This window comes from Ctenopharyngodon idella, chromosome 10, assembly GCF_019924925.1.
Source record: "Ctenopharyngodon idella isolate HZGC_01 chromosome 10, HZGC01, whole genome shotgun sequence".
Classification (NCBI taxonomy): Eukaryota; Metazoa; Chordata; class Actinopteri; order Cypriniformes; family Xenocyprididae; genus Ctenopharyngodon; species Ctenopharyngodon idella.
Window position 1 is genome coordinate 327,404 of NC_067229.1, and position 16,056 is coordinate 343,459.

Below are 16,056 nucleotides of genomic sequence, written 5' to 3' on the forward strand. Positions count from 1 at the left end.
TCTTACATTGGCTTCAGAAAGTCTGAATCATTCTAGTGAGTCAGTTCATCCTAAACGGCACACTCTCATATGTAGCTTTGGAAAGTCAGATTCATTCTAGCAAGTCCGTTCGTTCTAAATGGATCTCACTCTACATGAAGCTTTGGAAAATCCGATTCATTCCAGTGAATCGGTTTGTTCTAAACGAACCTGGCTCTTACATGAAGCTTTGGAAAATCCGATTCATTTTAGCGAGTTGGTTCATTCTAAAAGGCGATATCTCATATGTAGCTTCAGAAAGTCCGATTCATTCTAGCAACTTGGTTCGTCCTAAAAAGTACGTAGCTTTGGAAAGTCCTATTTATTCTAGAGAGTCGGTTTGTTCTAAATGGACCTCACTCTTACCAAGCGTGCCGCACAAGTCCTGAAAAGTGAAGCAAAAGCGTCTCGATCGCCCCCAGGTGGTTGGTCCCAGTACAGGTCATAAACCCCGCCCTCTCCATGTAATTTAATCGGACGTGAGACAAACTAAACAATTAAATTAGTTCAAATAATTTTTTTCCAAAGATGGTTTCTGTCATTTAATGTAGTTTTTATCACGCTGATGTAAATTCAAGTGTTCATTTTTTAAAATAAGTTTGGTTTTAGTTAGTTATTTGATGCTATAAAAACAGGGATGTGACAACATGATTGACAGCTTCTCTGAGTGAAGTAGTCACTGACGCACCAGTGGACTTTTTCGGGAATTTTAGGAGACACCTGAAGATGTCAGCGCCATATTGGGACATTGGCGGCTTCACTTTTCTTTAATGGAAGAGAGATATTTTTTTTTTTACAGTCTATGGCTCTTACATGTAGGTTTGGAGAGTATGATTCATTCCAGTGAGTCAGTTCATTCTAAATGGATCTCGCTCTACATACGTAGCTTTGGAAAGTCTGATTCATTCCAGTGAATCGATTCCTAAACAGACCTCACGTAGCTCAGGAAAGCCTGGCTCAGCTTTGTGAATTGGTTCATTGGGACGGTTCTTCAAGATTCAGTCTTGTTTTGTAACACTACTTCTCCATTATATTACTTTAATTATATTAAATATATATATGTAAATAATTTATAACCAAATATCATGTGCATATTGTTAGTCAAGTTTATGCATTTGCAGATACATTTCACCAAAACGTCTTACATTACATTCAAGGTAAACATTTCTGAATCAGTTCGTGTTGATTGAGTCAACAAGCAGACAAAAAACATGGTTCAACTCAAACTCGAACAGACGTAAGAAATGAAAGTTGCTTTACTGTCAGACATAAAAACAGTTTCCATCTGATTTCATGAAGTTGTTTCCAGTCTCTGTGATCACTGACAGTGAAGTAAACATCAGCCACCGACACAAACACAGACGCGAGTTACAGCGGTTTTAATCATTCCTTCTACTAACACATGATCGTGACTCTAAACGAGCGTTAAACTGGAGTCCCGTCAGGTTTGCTCTGTTCTGACGTCTTCCTGCTGTCCTCCGGGACTTCCTGCAGAGGGCTGAGCACTTCCTGTGCCTTCAGCGGCGGCGTGAAGCCCGTCTTCGTGCCTTTAGCGGGTGTTTCTGGTGCCGGTCGGCCCTCGTTGTCCAGAACTCCTTCTCCATGAAGCCAGTCCATCTTCTGCCGGTGCTGCCGGATGGCCTCGTCCACACGGGCGTCGATCATGGCCTCAGTCAGGACCCCGTCCTCGGATGCGTACGCCGCCGCCTGACACACACACACACACACACACACACACACTATCCATGAGCCTCTGCAGGACATCAGTTTTAATTCTACTTAGCCAATGAATTAATGTTTGTCATTTCTGAGGTTTAGCATGTTTAGTGTTGCTGAACGAGGAACAGACCTGCCATGCGACTCCGAGTTTAGAGATTTCTCGTCCAGACATGCCGTCCACACGCTTCGCAATCTCCGAACACTTCAGCCCATAATCGAACGGAGCCAGCTTCAGCCGCCTGCACACAATCAATCAATCAATCAATATCCAAATGACCTCATTTCATCAAGCATTTATAATCCAATTGTGTAAAAATGTCTGAATCAGTGTTAGTGTTAACTAAAACTAGAGCTGTAAAAATGTACTTTAATTGAAATAAAGCTGAAATACAACATTAATTAAAGTGTGTAGTGTGTGTATGAGAGAGTGTGTGTTCAGTGTGAGTGTGTTCAGTGTCTGTGTGTGTGAGTGTTCAGTGTGTGTTCAGTGTGAGTGTGTGTTCAGTGTGTTCAGTGTGTGTGTTCAGTGTGAGTTCAGTTTGAGTGTGTTCAGTGTGGGTGAGTTCAGTGTGTGTGTTCAGTGTGTGTGTTCAGTGTGAGTTCAGTGTGAGTGTGTTCAGTGTGTGTGAGTGTGTGTGTTTAGTGTGAGTGTGTTCAGTGTGTGTGAGTGTGTGTGTTTAGTGTGAGTGTGTGTGTTCAGTGTCAGTTCAGTGTGTGTGTGTGTGAGTTCAGTGTGTGTGTGTGAGTTCAGTGTGAGTGTGTTCAGTGTGTGTGTGTGTGTGAGTTCAGTGTGAGTGTGTTCAGTGTGTGTGAGTTCAGTGTGAGTGTGTTCAGTGTGTGTGAGTTCAGTGTGAGTGTGTTCAGTGTGTGTGTTCAGTGTGTTCAGTGTGTGTGAGTGTGTGTGTTTAGTGTGAGTGTGTGTGTTCAGTGTGAGTTCAGTGTGTGTGTGTGTGTGTGTGTGTGAGTTCAGTGTGAGTGTGTTCAGTGTGTGTGTTCAGTGCGAGTGTTCAGTGTGTGTGAGTGTGTGTGTTTAGTGTGAGTGTGTGTGTTCAGTGTGAGTTCAGTGTGTGTGTGTGTGTGTGAGTTCAGTGTGAGTGTGTTCAGTGTGTGTGTTCAGTGCGAGTGTTCAGTGTGTGTGAGTGTGTGTGTTTAGTGTGAGTGTGTGTGTTCAGTGTGAGTGTGTGTGTTCAGTGTGAGTTCAGTGTGTGTGTGTGTGAGTTCAGTGTGAGTGTGTTCAGTGTGTGTGTTCAGTGTGTGTGAGTGTGTGTGTGTTTAGTGTGAGTTCAGTGTGTGTGTTCAGTGTGAGTGTGTTCAGTGTGTGTGTTCAGTGCGAGTGTTCAGTGTGTGTGAGTGTGTGTTTAGTGTGAGTGTGTGTGTTCAGTGTGAGTTCAGTGTGTGTGTGTGTGAGTTCAGTGTGAGTGTGTTCAGTGTGTGTGTTCAGTGTGTGTGAGTGTGTGTGTGTTTAGTGTGAGTTCAGTGTGTGTGTTCAGTGTGAGTGTGTTCAGTGTGAGTGTGTGAGTGTGTTCAGTGTGAGTGTGTGTGAGTTCAGTGTGAGTGTGTGTGAGTTCAGTGTGAGTGTGTGAGTGTGTTCAGTGTGAGTGTGTGAGTGTGTTCAGTGTGAGTGTGTGAGTGTGTTCAGTGTGTGTGTGTGAGTGTGTTCAGTGTGTGTGTGTGTGAGTGTGTTCAGTGTGTGTGTGTGTTCAGTGTGTGTGTGTGTTCAGTGTGTGTTCAGTGTGTGTGTGTGTTCAGTGTGTGTGTGTGTTCAGTGTGTGTGTGTGTTCAGTGTGTGTGTGTTCAGTGTGTGTGTGTTCAGTGTGTGTGTGTTCAGTGTGTGTGTGTTCAGTGTGTGTGTGTGAGTGTGTTCAGTGTGTGTGTGTGTTCAGTGTGTGTGTGTGTTCAGTGTGTGTTCAGTGTGTGTGTGTGTTCAGTGTGTGTGTGTGTGTTCAGTGTGTGTGTGTGTTCAGTGTGTGTGTGTGTTCAGTGTGTGTGTGTTCAGTGTGTGTGTGTGTTCAGTGTGTGTGTGTTCAGTGTGTGTGTGTTCAGTGTGAGTGTGTGTTCAGTGTGAGTGTGTGTGTTTAGTGTGAGTGTGTGTGTTCAGTGTGAGTTCAGTGTGTTTAGTGTGAGTGTGTGTGTTCAGTGTGAGTTCAGTGTGTGTGTTCAGTGTGAGTTCAGTGTGTGTGTTCAGTGTGAGTTCAGTGTGTGTGTTCAGTGTGAGTGTGTGTGAGTGTGTTCAGTGTGAGTGTGAGTGTGTTCAGTGTGAGTGTGTTCAGTGTGTGTGTGAGTGTGTTCAGTGTGAGTGTGTGTGAGTGTGTTCAGTGTGAGTGTGAGTGTGTTCAGTGTGTGTGTGTGAGAGTGTGTTCAGTGTGTGTGTGTGAGAGTGTGTTCAGTGTGAGTGTGTTCAGTGTGTGTGTGTTCAGTGTGTGTGTGTGAGTGTGTTCAGTGTGTGTGTGTGTTCAGTGTGTGTGTGTGTGTGTGTGTTCAGTGTGTGTGTGTGTGTTCAGTGTGTGTGTGTTCAGTGTGTGTGTGTGTGTTCAGTGTGTGTGTGTGAGTGTGTTCAGTGTGTGAGTGTGTTCAGTGTGAGTGTGTTCAGTGTGAGTGTGTTCAGTGTGAGTGTGTTCAGTGTGTGTGTGTTCAGTGTGAGTGTGTTCAGTGTGTGTTCAGTGTGTGTTCAGTGTGAGTGTGTTCAGTGTGTGTGTGTTCAGTGTGTGTTCAGTGTGAGTGTGTTCAGTGTGTGTGTGTTCAGTGTGAGTGTGTTCAGTGTGAGTGTTCAGTGTGTGTTCAGTGTGAGTGTGTTCAGTGTGTGTGTGTTCAGTGTGTGTGTGTTCAGTGTGTGTGTGTTCAGTGTGAGTGTGTTCAGTGTGTGTGTGTTCAGTGTGTGTGTGTTCAGTGTGAGTGTGTTCAGTGTGTGTTCAGTGTGTGTGTGTGAGTGTGTTCAGTGTGAGTGTGTTCAGTGTGAGTGTGTTCAGTGTGAGTGTGTTCAGTGTGAGTGTGTTCAGTGTGTGTGTGTTCAGTGTGTGTCTCACTGGCGTCCTCCAGTGGCCGGCTCCAGCACGTATCGGTCGAAGTACAGCCGCACGAGTCTCTCTCTCTCTTCGGGTCCCGGCAGCATGAAGTTCACGATCTCGTCGATTCGGTCGTTTATGGCCCAGTCAAACTGCTCAGGCTGATTACTGGCCAACACCAGCATAAACCTGCAACACACACACACACACACACACACACACGATCAACACACCAGCGAGAGACAGACAGGTGTGTGTCAGACAGACAGACGGGTGCATTTACTTGTTGCTCTGTTCTCCGGTGCGGTACAGGAATGCGTTTAGAGTCGCGCGCAGATCCTCGCTGATCTTCTCCTGAAACACACACACACACACACACACACACACACACGTGTCAGCTGATGCGGTGACACATGTAAACACACAGTAAACACACAATGACTCACAGTGGATCTCTTGCGCAGGAATGCATCGGCTTCATCCACAAACAACAGCAGCCTGAAACACACACACACACACACACAGCACAATTCAACACATGATCGTTGCTGCAATTCAAAAATATTTGTATAACATTTAAAATGATTATTTCTATAATTACATACAGTAAATTTGTAAATGTTTATTTACATTTAATATAAAGAATATATTGTTAATATTAACGTTACATTTAATTTGCAACTTTTTTACAGTTATTTAATTTATCCTGATATATGCCGTTCAGGTTATGTAATTACATAAATAGTAATTTGATATATTATACAAATATTTTTTTATTCATGAGTATTTGCAGGTTTAAATGTGATTTCACAGAAACAAAATCTCAATACAAAAAAGACCTTTATGGTCATAAAAACAGTCTTCATTGTTTAAGCGGCAAATACAATTCCTGATGTTTATTCAGCGAATCATGTGACAAGCGGAGCGTCTCACCCGCGGCGGCTGGTTCCGGCCCAGTCGAACACCTTGTGCATCGCCGTCACTCCGTCACGCCCCATCGGAGCCACGTCTCCCCCCGTCATGATGGCGTAATCCATCCCAGAATGCATCGCTAGCTTCTGCTCACAGCCAATCAGACGCATTTAGACGCACCACTGCCGTGATGATAGTATAAACGCGCGTGAGTGCGAGTGTGTTACCTTAGCGAAGAGTGTCTTCCCCGTCCCCGGCGGGCCGTACATGAGGATGTTCCGGTACAGTCCGCGGTTCTGTCGGGTGTTCCTGGTGGCGATGGCGATGTCACGCACGCGCTCCTCCAGAGACGGCTGCAGAGAAAGAGGAAGAGACACATGTTTCTCACCGCGCACATGTTTGCTAACAGGAAGTGAACGATGCGCAAACACTCACGCTGAGCACGACTCCCTCCAGCGCGTCCTGCGCTTTACTCTTCAAACGCTTCGCCATCTGAAACACACACATACACACACACATCAGCACCGCAACACACCTCACTTCCTGTCTGCGCAGGAAGAGCTCATCCTACACATTCCTGTCATACCTTGACGGGGTGTTTGAGGGCTTCCACCACCGTGATTCGAGAGGTTTCTCGTACTAACGAAGGTTTTCCTAGCCGAGCCTCGATGTAGCGCCCCGCCACAGCTGTCGCGTTACGCGCCGAGTAAACGCCCACCGCCAGCAGCGTCAGTCCCGCCACCTACAGGAGCGGAGGAGTGTGAGACGCGGTCTGACACGGGTGTATGAGACGCAAGAGACACACGGGCGCTTACCGTAGCCGTGACTTTATCCCAGTCGGATATGAATGTGCGGAAACCTTCTCCGAACACGGCGCCTGCAGTCCTGAAGCACACAAACACAACAGCGTTAATTATATACAAGTAAATAATGTAATAATATATGAAGTAATTGAGTCATATTACCGTATGGACTCCAGTACGGTCTGTCTGTGTTCGGCCGCCTTCAGTCGGATCTGTTCGCGGATGATGTCAGCGTTCTCTCTCTCCACGCGGGCACGAGCTTTAGACTCCGCCTCCACGCGCAGCATCTCGTTCTTGTGCCGCAGCTCCATCTCGTGCTCGATGGTCGCTTCAGGAACAAATACCAAATGACGTTCAGATTGTGAAGACAAACAATGATTTGAATAACGTCACGAGTCAACAGAGCCAGTGCTGATTCACCTCTCCTCATGGCTTCCTGTTTCTGCACCGACTCTTCCTGTTTGCGCAGGTTCTCCTCATTCAGAATTTGCTGTGGAAGAACAGAACGACGTCGAGCTGTTAGAGTCACATGTCTGAATCAAGAGTCTGAGTGAATCTGCGGACACGCACCTGCTGTCGGAGCTGGTCGTCGTACCGCTGCCGCGCCAGTTTGTCCTGATACTGAGCTCTCTGTGGACGGAAACATTCATCATCATCATCATCATCATCATGAATCTGCTCAAACGCTCGTGATCAGTCTGACGTCTCACCGCTTGGTGCTGTTTGGTCTCCTCATTCAGTGTCTTCCTGCGTTCTTCACCCTGAACGCGGATCTGCTCGCCCTTCAGCTGCTCCACGGCCGCCTCGTACTCCTGAACGACAACAATAACAAAACATTCAAACCAAACAGTGTGTGGAGGAACCATATAAACCACACCCACAGATGATAACTGTACCAATAAATATATTAACATCCACGCTAGTAAACGATAACTATAACGATAGCTATATTAGCGTCCACACCAACGACGATAACTATAATGATAACTATAACGATAATTTTAATAGATAGCATCCATATCAGCGGATGATAACTATAATGATAACTACATTAGCATCCACACCAATGACGATAACTATAATGATAACTATATTAGCATCCACACCAACGACGATAACTATAATGATAACTATATTAGCGTCCACACCAACGACGATAACTATAACGATAACTATATTAGCATCCACACCAACGACGATAACTATAACGATAACTATATTAGCGTCCGCACCAACGACGATAACTATAACGATAACTATATTAGCGTCCGCACCAGCGATGATAACTATAATGATAACTATATTAGCGTCCACACCAACGACGATAACTATAACGATAACTTTAATAGATAGCATCCATATCAGCAGATGATGCCTGTAACGATAACTATATTAGCATCCACACCAACGACGATAACTATAATGATAACTATATTAGCGTCCACGCCAACGTCGATAACTATAATGATAACTATATTAGCATCCACACCAACGACGATAACTATAACGATAACTATATTAGCATCCACACCAACGACGATAACTATAATGATAACTATATTAGCGTCCACGCCAACGTCGATAACTATAATGATAACTATATTAGCGTCCACACCAACGACGATAACTATAACGATAACTATATTAGCATCCACACCAACGACGATAACTATAATGATAACTATATTAGCATCCACACCAACGACGATAACTATAATGATAACTATATTAGCGTCCACTCCAACGACGATAACTATAATGATAACTTTAATAGATAGTATCCATATCAGCAGACGATAACTGTAATGATAACTATATTAGCGTCCACATCAACAACAATAACTATATTAACATACACACCAACAACAATAACTATAATGATAACTATATTAGCATCCACACCAACGACGATAACTATAATGATAACTATATTAGCGTCCACATCAACGACGATAACTATAACGATAACTATATTAGCGTCCACTCCAACGACGATAACTATAATGATAACTATATTAGCGTCCACTCCAACGACGATAACTATAATGATAACTATATTAGCGTCCACACCAACGACGATGACTATAACGATAACTATATTAGCGTCCACTCCAACGACGATAACTATAATGATAACTTTAATAGATAGTATCCATATCAGCAGACGATAACTGTAATGATAACTATATTAGCGTCCACATCAACAACAATAACTATATTAACATACACACCAACAACAATAACTATAATGATAACTATATTAGCATCCACACCAACGACGATAACTATAATGATAACTATATTAGCGTCCACATCAACGACGATAACTATATTAGCATCCACACCAGCGTATGATAACTATAAAGATAGTAATTATAGCGTTTTGGGGGCCTGAAAACGTGAACTTTTAAAAACAGGTTTCAAAGTGCAAGTTTATGAAAACGATACTGTTTTCATCTCCGTGTAAACTACAATAACGTGAATTTGTGAAAACGGTGACGTGATATGCATGTGTATTACGTGTTCAGTCTATAGGCGCATAGTGTTTCTTTACAAAGTGACTCCTCCAACTACTGGTCTGGCAGCAGAATACAGCAATTTTAGTCGTTTTCGCGGACCCGTATGAACAAAGTAGGGCTCGCTCCAGCCTGAGGTGGACATCCAACTCCGCCCACATCCAAGTGTGATGTCAGAAGCCACGCCCATGCCCAAAACGTCACCTCGTGACTCCACACTAAACCAGTAATCCTGCAGGTCATTTCATTGGTTACAGTGATGGTTAGGTTTAGGAATCCATAGGCTTGTTGGAGATGCATCGGAGCTGCGCAGACCCGGTCTGCGTATGATATTAAAGTTCCGCGAGAGCGTTTGGAGAGCAGACGACTCCTTGCGGTTTTGAATCGCTCTCGCGGTACTTTGATGTCATACGCCGATCGGTCCGTGCAGCGCCGATGCATCTCCAACAAGCCTAGGGTTTGGTGTAGGCAATCAGTACTGTGATTGACATGACCAACAAAATCTTAAGAATCGGCTGCAGGATGGCATAGGCGTGGCTTCTGACATCACACCTGGATGTGGGCGGAGTTGGATGTCCAGCGAGACCCTTCTTGTGTGAACAGGGATTGTTTTGACAATGTTGTCATCTGCATGTGAAAGACTTTTCTATTTTTTTTTTTTTTTTGTACATCATTGTCGTGTAAACGTACCCTTAGAATTGGAGTGATTAAACTTTATCGTTTATAGTTATCGCTGTGAGTGAGCATTTATAATACCTTCATTTTGCTCTGATGCTCCATCTGGACGGTCTGCTCCTGCATGCGCGCGAGATCCAGCGCCTCTTTGGCATGACCTGCGGTCACAGGGGTCAAACCTCATTAACAGCATCACTGTAATACAGTCACTAGATCATTCACACTGTGTGACCTTTGACCTAATACCCTTCATATGCTTATGACATCTTAACTCTTCTGTTATAATGAATGAAGCGGCGCGCGTCGCGTCAGAAACGCGGCTCGGTTCTGCTTTACTCACGGGATCGGTCCAGATCTTTGGCCGCTTGCGCCGCGCGCTCCAGCCCCGTCGGGTCGAAGTTGCTCCATTTGTCCTTGGGTTTATCAGCCGAACCAGAACCGGAGCCGCCGGGCGGAGGAGGAGGAGGAGCAGGCGGAACCGGGCCCTCCGGCGGAGCGCCACTCTGACCTTTATTGAGCCCGAACAGCCACGACATGATCCGCTGACAGACACTGAACCACCGGGTACGGACAGACTTCCACTCCACACGAGTGTCACGCCGCGCTCTGCGCCTGCGCCCTGCTCCTCACGCGCAGCCACTCTGCGCTGATTGGCCGATGCGCGCGTCCTTCCAGAAGGTCAGAGAGGAAGCCACGCCTCCCTCGCGGCGTACGGCGGCCGAAAGATGCCTGAAAGCATCTGCGCGGATCTTGCGTCAGTTTTCATCGTCACATGCGGTCAATAATAGAGAGAAATAATGAAACATTTGCTATGAATTATGCAAGTGATGACGTATAATAATCATAAATACAGATTTTTTTATAACAATACATCAGACACGTGAGCTATCAAAGAGATTCAAGATCTGTTGTTTAGTGTTCCTCTCAAGAAAGACGGGGTAAACAATAAATATAAGCGAATACATAATAAGGGCAATAAGAATAAACAATAACAACACACTACTGTGTTACACAATAGAGTACGAATAATAAGACACAATTCCAGTTATGATAAATATGTAACGTATTAATGTCAGTGTAAACGCCTTAGAAAGAAATTTGAATATTTGTTACACTTGTCTTCATAACCATACAATTTTTTTCTTAACATCTCAGTCATATTTTCATGGATAATTGCCTTTTTTTATTGAGTTTAAATGTAATAAAAGTTTTTAGTAATCGACACACTCGACTTAAGTCAAACCACACTATAATATATCAAGGCTTATATGGAGACATTTCATAATTTCTCATGCAAACTGATTTTCCCAAAGATGAAATGACATGATGTTTATGTTATGAAGGATCTGAGAAGATTGAAAGTGTTCTGTATTATTCTAATATATATTTGGACTCACAGGTGGAGTTTCATTATAAATACAATACGGCAGCCATTATAGGAAAATGTTTTATTGATATTCATAAACACACACAAACAACACTTATTTACAGGAACACAAGGGATTCATCGATCAGGACAGCTGTGTGATGCGGGAGAAAACCCCCGGCGGCTCGTTCCCGTCGCCCAGCGCGGCTCTGAACCCCTCCTGCTGCCGCGCGCGCGCGAGTTTGGCCAGCGCGAGGAAAGAGCGCGGCTCTGTGATTGACAGGTCGCACAGCACACGCCTGTTCAACTGGACGCTGCTCTGTGAGGGACAAACACACGTGTTTAACAGCCATCGCACGTGAACAGTGATGAATCGGAGGCACGCATGCGCACTGACCTTCAGCAGGTTGTGAACGAGCGCGGGATACTTCATGTGGTGCTCTCTGGTGGCCGCGGCGATGCGCGAGATCCACAGCTGCGGCACAGATGTCACAGGTCATGAGTGATTGACAGGTGTGATGCGCATGCGTCTGAAAGAAAGGTGTGTGTTCTCTACCTGTCGCATATTGCGTCGTTTGGCTTTTCGCGCTTTGCTGGCGTAAATGAACGCTCTGCGGACCGCGCGCACCGCCAGACTGTAGCAGCGGTTCTTCCTGCCGCGGAAATGCTGCAAAAACACAAAAATCAGATTAACGTTCAATTTATTTCACTGAACACAGAAAACGCAGAAGAATCGGAACTGACCGGGAGCGTTCTTTCAAGGTTCTCTCAAAGTTGTGATCAAACGTTCCAGTAACATTAATAGAACGTTCATTCATAGTTATCTGGTCTTTAATAATGTTCTCAAAACGTTAGCACAAAAACATTATATATCGTTCATGGAACGTTTCTGAACAGTGTTGGGGTAACGCATTACAAGTAACACAAGTTACGTAATCGGATTACTTTTCCAAGTAACGCATTACTTCAGGCTTATTCATTTCACTTTTGGTGTAAAAGGGCCTTTACATTTGCCAAAAATAGAACTTTTTTGTTGTTATAAAAACAAACACACAGTAATGTAACACATTACTTTCCATAAAAAGTAACTAAGTAATGCGATATTGTAACGCATTACTTTGAACAGTAACACTGTTTTTGCATGTTACTTGTTTCAGAACGTTCAGAGAACATTCAAAAGTAACGTTCCCATAATGTTTGGAGAATGATACAATGTAAAGGTCCCTTAACGTTGACATAACCAAGAAGAAACGTTTTTAAAACATTTAATAAACTGAACGTTCAGAGAACATTCAACGTTTTCAACTTGATGGGAACGTTAGCAAAACGATCTTAGAACACTTTTGTTAGCTAAGAAATGAAATAACTCTCACAATTATGATCTGAGCAACTAGAATAAAGATGGATAGATAGATATTTCTCCACAGCATCTCACCCGCGCGTTCTTCAGGAGCTCCTGGACTTTCCAGTACCGGTCCGGTCCGCGGTTCCGAATCCAGCAGGACAGCGTGAGGAACACCATGATGATCAATCAGACAGATCGATCTAATAACTTACTGAAAATGAATGTCAACTGATTTTACATGTGTGACCTCAATCTCTCGTGCGCTGTTTGCCTGCACCGGTGACGCGACGTCATATCCGGGGCATCGAGCCTCGTCAGAGTGCGAAAATAAAAGTCTTATAAAAGCTCAAAATGTATTTTAAAATATACTAGTATTATACAATTATTATTATTATTATTATTATTATTATACAAACGCTATGAATTAAAATATACGACAATTAAGAATTATGAAAGACAACACACCGTGTTTTTCACAAATATTTATGTACTTAATGTGTGGTTAATATTTTTTACATTTACATTGAGTAAAACATTCAGCAGGAAATCATATAAAGCGATCTACAATCATCGTTATATCACTCACGGGCTGTGTTTCAAAACCTAATGATCTGCCTGCCTAGTACACATCATCTGTGCTCATAACAAACGCAGTGCTGTCTCGATAGGCAGCTGCGCGCGTTTATTGAGGCGCGGCCCGCGCAGTCGCGGTGCATTGTGGGCTGTTGGAGGAGCGAAGGGTCAGATTGACGCGATCATGGCTGCTGTGTGTTTCTCCTTGAGCCGCTGCTGCGCCGCCGTTCACCGACCCGCGACCACGGTGAGGAACATCACGACACGGTTCATCAGTGCTGAATCTGATCGATCATATCTGATGATCAATAGAGTTTGAGTTCAGATCAGAGTCTGTAAAGTTACAAACACGGATTAGGAGTTTTGTAGAGATTAATATTAAAGATGAGGGAACCTTTAAAGTTGTGTTACACTATCGTGTGAATATGAAATGACACGGTGTGAGCACTTATGATGTTATATATTTCATATTTTACCCATAGTATTTATATACGCTGCTGTATATGAGTGCTGTTGATGTTAATAATGCTTCCTCACAGTTACTGACTAAAACTTTCAGGCGTTTAGATGGAACTCATTCAGTTCATTAGTGATGTTGTGTGACGCGTTTTAAGTCTTAATTAAGAGTGTTTCATGTTTACTGTGTTTGGTAACAGTGTCAGAGTGTAATTCTGTCTGTGGACACTAGAGGTCAGACCAGTATCAATGGTGTCAGTAACTCACGGTTTCTGTTCTTCAGGCGGTGCGGTTCGCGCAGACAGCGGCGGCGCCTGCGGCTCAGCCCAGAATCAAGAAGTTCCAGATCTACCGCTGGGATCCAGACACCGTCGGAGACAAACCTCGCATGCAGACGTACGAGATCGACCTGAACACGTAAGTCGAGTCGGCCGCTCGTCAGCTCCAGAGTCTGTGTGTCTGTAGACTGAGTGTCTGTTGTGTCTCAGATGCGGGCCGATGGTTCTGGATGCTCTCATCAAGATTAAGAACGAGATGGACGGCACGCTGACCTTCAGACGCTCCTGCAGAGAGGGTAAGATAACAACCCGGTCGCGTTTGAACTGGTTCTGGTGTGTTTCGGTTCTGATCCGGTTGCGATCTGGTCTGCAGGAATCTGTGGATCGTGCGCCATGAACATAAACGGTGGAAACACGCTGGCGTGTCTGAACAAAATCGACAGCAACACCGACAAAGTGACGAAGATCTACCCGCTGCCGCACATGTATGTGGTGAAAGACCTGGTGCCCGTGAGTATCCGAACCGATCCGTGTTTCTGTCTGTCTGTCCGTCTGTGGGTTTGTGAGACGCTGTGTGTGTCCTGCAGGACATGAGCAACTTCTACGCTCAGTATAAATCCATCGAGCCGTACCTGAAGAAGAAGGACGAGTCCAAACAGGGGCAGGAGCAGTACCTGCAGAGCGTGGAGGACCGGGAGAAGCTGGTAGCGTAAACGCATCGACACACACACACACACGTGCAGGAGCGTGTCTGTGTTCTCACGTGTCTGTCTCTCTGTCAGGACGGCCTGTACGAGTGTATCCTGTGCGCCTGCTGCAGCACCAGCTGTCCCAGCTACTGGTGGAACGGAGACAAGTATCTGGGCCCCGCCGTCCTCATGCAGGTGAGCACAGGAGGAGGGATCGTTCACGCAAAAATCACCTTCATCACTTTCGCTATTCTTCTCGTGCACTGGTTCACTAAGCTGAACAGCCAATCAGAGTGATCTTTCTCACCGACAAAAACACTAGTGCTGAACACTCACAGACGCCGTCGGCTTGGTTTGTCATGACCTTTTGCCCTTTAAGACTGACCTACCTTGGCAGCCGTGTGGTTTTGCTCTCGCTCAGTTGTGTTTGTATCGCAGGCGTACCGCTGGATGATCGACTCGCGCGATGACTTCACTGAGGAGAGGCTCTCCAAACTCCAGGACCCGTTCTCTCTGTACCGCTGTCACACCATCATGAACTGCACCAGAACCTGCCCGAAGGTAAACCGCACTGACCTCAGGTGACGTCTGACCGGCGGAGGTTTGTTTCTGATGAGAGTTTCTCGTCCCGCAGGGTTTGAATCCAGGCAAAGCCATCGCTGAGATCAAGAAGATGATGGCCACGTACAAAGAGAAGAAAGCGGCATCGGCGTAAACGTCTCGTGTTCAAACTGAAGATGTACAGACCAGCTCTCGCACACCTAGACACTCTCGACAGGACAAAGATCATGTGATCAGACCCACCCGAACTGATCTGTTCATCACTCCATAAACAGACACGTGTATGTTGTTTCAGAGACGCTTAAGACTCATTTTATCTGGAGATCTCGCTGTATATTAAATAAATACATGCTTATAGTTCACAATGTTCTGTGTTTTTACTGACTTGATCTGAAAAACACATCTATCAAACACTGAAAAGTCTCCTCATTCTGACTCTTATTCTCATGATCGAATAATAAATAAAGTGAAGATAAACTCAAGACAAGAGGAAGAATGGAGTAAACGCTTATATTTGAGCTGCATCTTAGTCTAATTTCCAGCTTCTAAAACGATTAAAGGTGAATGATTAATCTCTTTTACTATACAGTACAACTCATACATCAACAAAAATTAAAGTAAAAGTACAGCCACAATTTGTATTTGTCTTCTAAGTGTTCAAACTAAAATAAAGCGGGTTTAGACTACCGCTGTTGTTCAGTCGCGCGAGGGCGATGAGGGTCACGTGATGAGCCAATGGTACATACAGCGAAAATAAATGTGATTTTCTGTCGAATTTGAACCACTGAATTTGTGGAAGTGAATTTATAAAGTGAAATAAAATGGACTGAAAATATTTGGTTGTATTTTTAAACGTGAAATTTAAAAGGTGAATATGAATCTTTGAATTTTTAATAATGAAAATGTGTGAAATGTTTTGAATTGAAATATTCTCAGCTTCGACCATGTTGAATTTCAGCCAATAAAAAAGCAAGCACAGTTAATGCACATTTCTAGTGCTTTGTAAGTAATTAGCAAGATTTTAAAATCTATTCGATGTTTAACAGGAAGCCAATGCAGTGTTGACAGAACTGTCATACTTCCTGGTTCTAGTAAGAACTCGTTTTGGACCAGCTGGAGTTTGTTTATCAGGCGAGCAGGGAC

General features: G+C 44.3%; 3 protein-coding genes across 3 annotated transcripts; 1 reads left to right on the forward strand and 2 right to left on the reverse strand.

Moving 5' to 3' along the window:
- Positions 1-1,110: 1,110 nt before the first annotated feature.
- On the reverse strand, positions 1,111-10,285 carry atad3 (ATPase family AAA domain containing 3). The gene is made up of 16 exons (XM_051910548.1): positions 9,986-10,285; positions 9,727-9,803; positions 7,165-7,266; positions 7,025-7,084; positions 6,875-6,944; positions 6,617-6,782; positions 6,467-6,536; positions 6,238-6,393; positions 6,087-6,143; positions 5,879-6,004; positions 5,673-5,797; positions 5,186-5,237; positions 5,023-5,093; positions 4,761-4,928; positions 1,868-1,976; positions 1,111-1,725 (listed from the first exon to the last, which is right to left on the reverse strand). Exons 1-16 carry the CDS (start codon positions 10,179-10,181, stop codon positions 1,444-1,446), a joined length of 1,887 nt encoding a protein of 628 aa, XP_051766508.1. The 5' UTR covers positions 10,182-10,285; the 3' UTR covers positions 1,111-1,443.
- A 793-nt stretch (positions 10,286-11,078) lies between these two features.
- On the reverse strand, positions 11,079-12,679 carry mrpl20 (mitochondrial ribosomal protein L20). The gene is made up of 4 exons (XM_051910592.1): positions 12,447-12,679; positions 11,568-11,678; positions 11,409-11,486; positions 11,079-11,330 (listed from the first exon to the last, which is right to left on the reverse strand). The coding sequence occupies exons 1-4, from the start codon at positions 12,531-12,533 to the stop codon at positions 11,157-11,159; spliced, it is 450 nt and encodes a 149-aa protein (XP_051766552.1). The 5' UTR covers positions 12,534-12,679; the 3' UTR covers positions 11,079-11,156.
- A 345-nt stretch (positions 12,680-13,024) lies between these two features.
- Positions 13,025-15,278, forward strand: sdhb (succinate dehydrogenase complex, subunit B, iron sulfur (Ip)). Its single transcript, XM_051910576.1, has 8 exons — positions 13,025-13,176; positions 13,669-13,802; positions 13,874-13,959; positions 14,037-14,173; positions 14,251-14,367; positions 14,446-14,547; positions 14,791-14,913; positions 14,987-15,278. Exons 1-8 carry the CDS (start codon positions 13,114-13,116, stop codon positions 15,065-15,067), a joined length of 843 nt encoding a protein of 280 aa, XP_051766536.1. The 5' UTR covers positions 13,025-13,113; the 3' UTR covers positions 15,068-15,278.
- The last annotated feature ends 778 nt before the right edge of the window (positions 15,279-16,056 follow it).

What these genes read in the sequence shown, in the direction of transcription:
- sdhb (XM_051910576.1), top strand. Translation starts at nt 13,114, where the DNA reads ATGGCTGCTGTGTGTTTCTCCTTGAGCCGCTGCTGCGCCGCCGTTCAC. An exon ending in TACGAGATCGACCTGAACAC is followed by an intron (nt 13,803 to 13,873) that starts GTAAGTCGAGTC and finishes GTTGTGTCTCAG; the next exon opens with ATGCGGGCCGATGGTTCTGG. An exon ending in TGGAGGACCGGGAGAAGCTG is followed by an intron (nt 14,368 to 14,445) that starts GTAGCGTAAACG and finishes TCTCTCTGTCAG; the next exon opens with GACGGCCTGTACGAGTGTAT.
- mrpl20 (XM_051910592.1), bottom strand. Translation starts at nt 12,533, where the DNA reads ATGGTGTTCCTCACGCTGTCCTGCTGGATTCGGAACCGCGGACCGGAC. An exon ending in AGCTCCTGAAGAACGCGCGG is followed by an intron (nt 11,679 to 12,446) that starts GTGAGATGCTGT and finishes GTGTTTTTGCAG; the next exon opens with CATTTCCGCGGCAGGAAGAA. An exon ending in AACGACGCAATATGCGACAG is followed by an intron (nt 11,487 to 11,567) that starts GTAGAGAACACA and finishes TCTGTGCCGCAG; the next exon opens with CTGTGGATCTCGCGCATCGC.
- atad3 (XM_051910548.1), bottom strand. Translation starts at nt 10,181, where the DNA reads ATGTCGTGGCTGTTCGGGCTCAATAAAGGTCAGAGTGGCGCTCCGCCG. An exon ending in GGGATAAAGTCACGGCTACG is followed by an intron (nt 6,394 to 6,466) that starts GTAAGCGCCCGT and finishes CCGCTCCTGTAG; the next exon opens with GTGGCGGGACTGACGCTGCT. An exon ending in CCGGCCACTGGAGGACGCCA is followed by an intron (nt 1,977 to 4,760) that starts GTGAGACACACA and finishes GATTGTGTGCAG; the next exon opens with GCGGCTGAAGCTGGCTCCGT.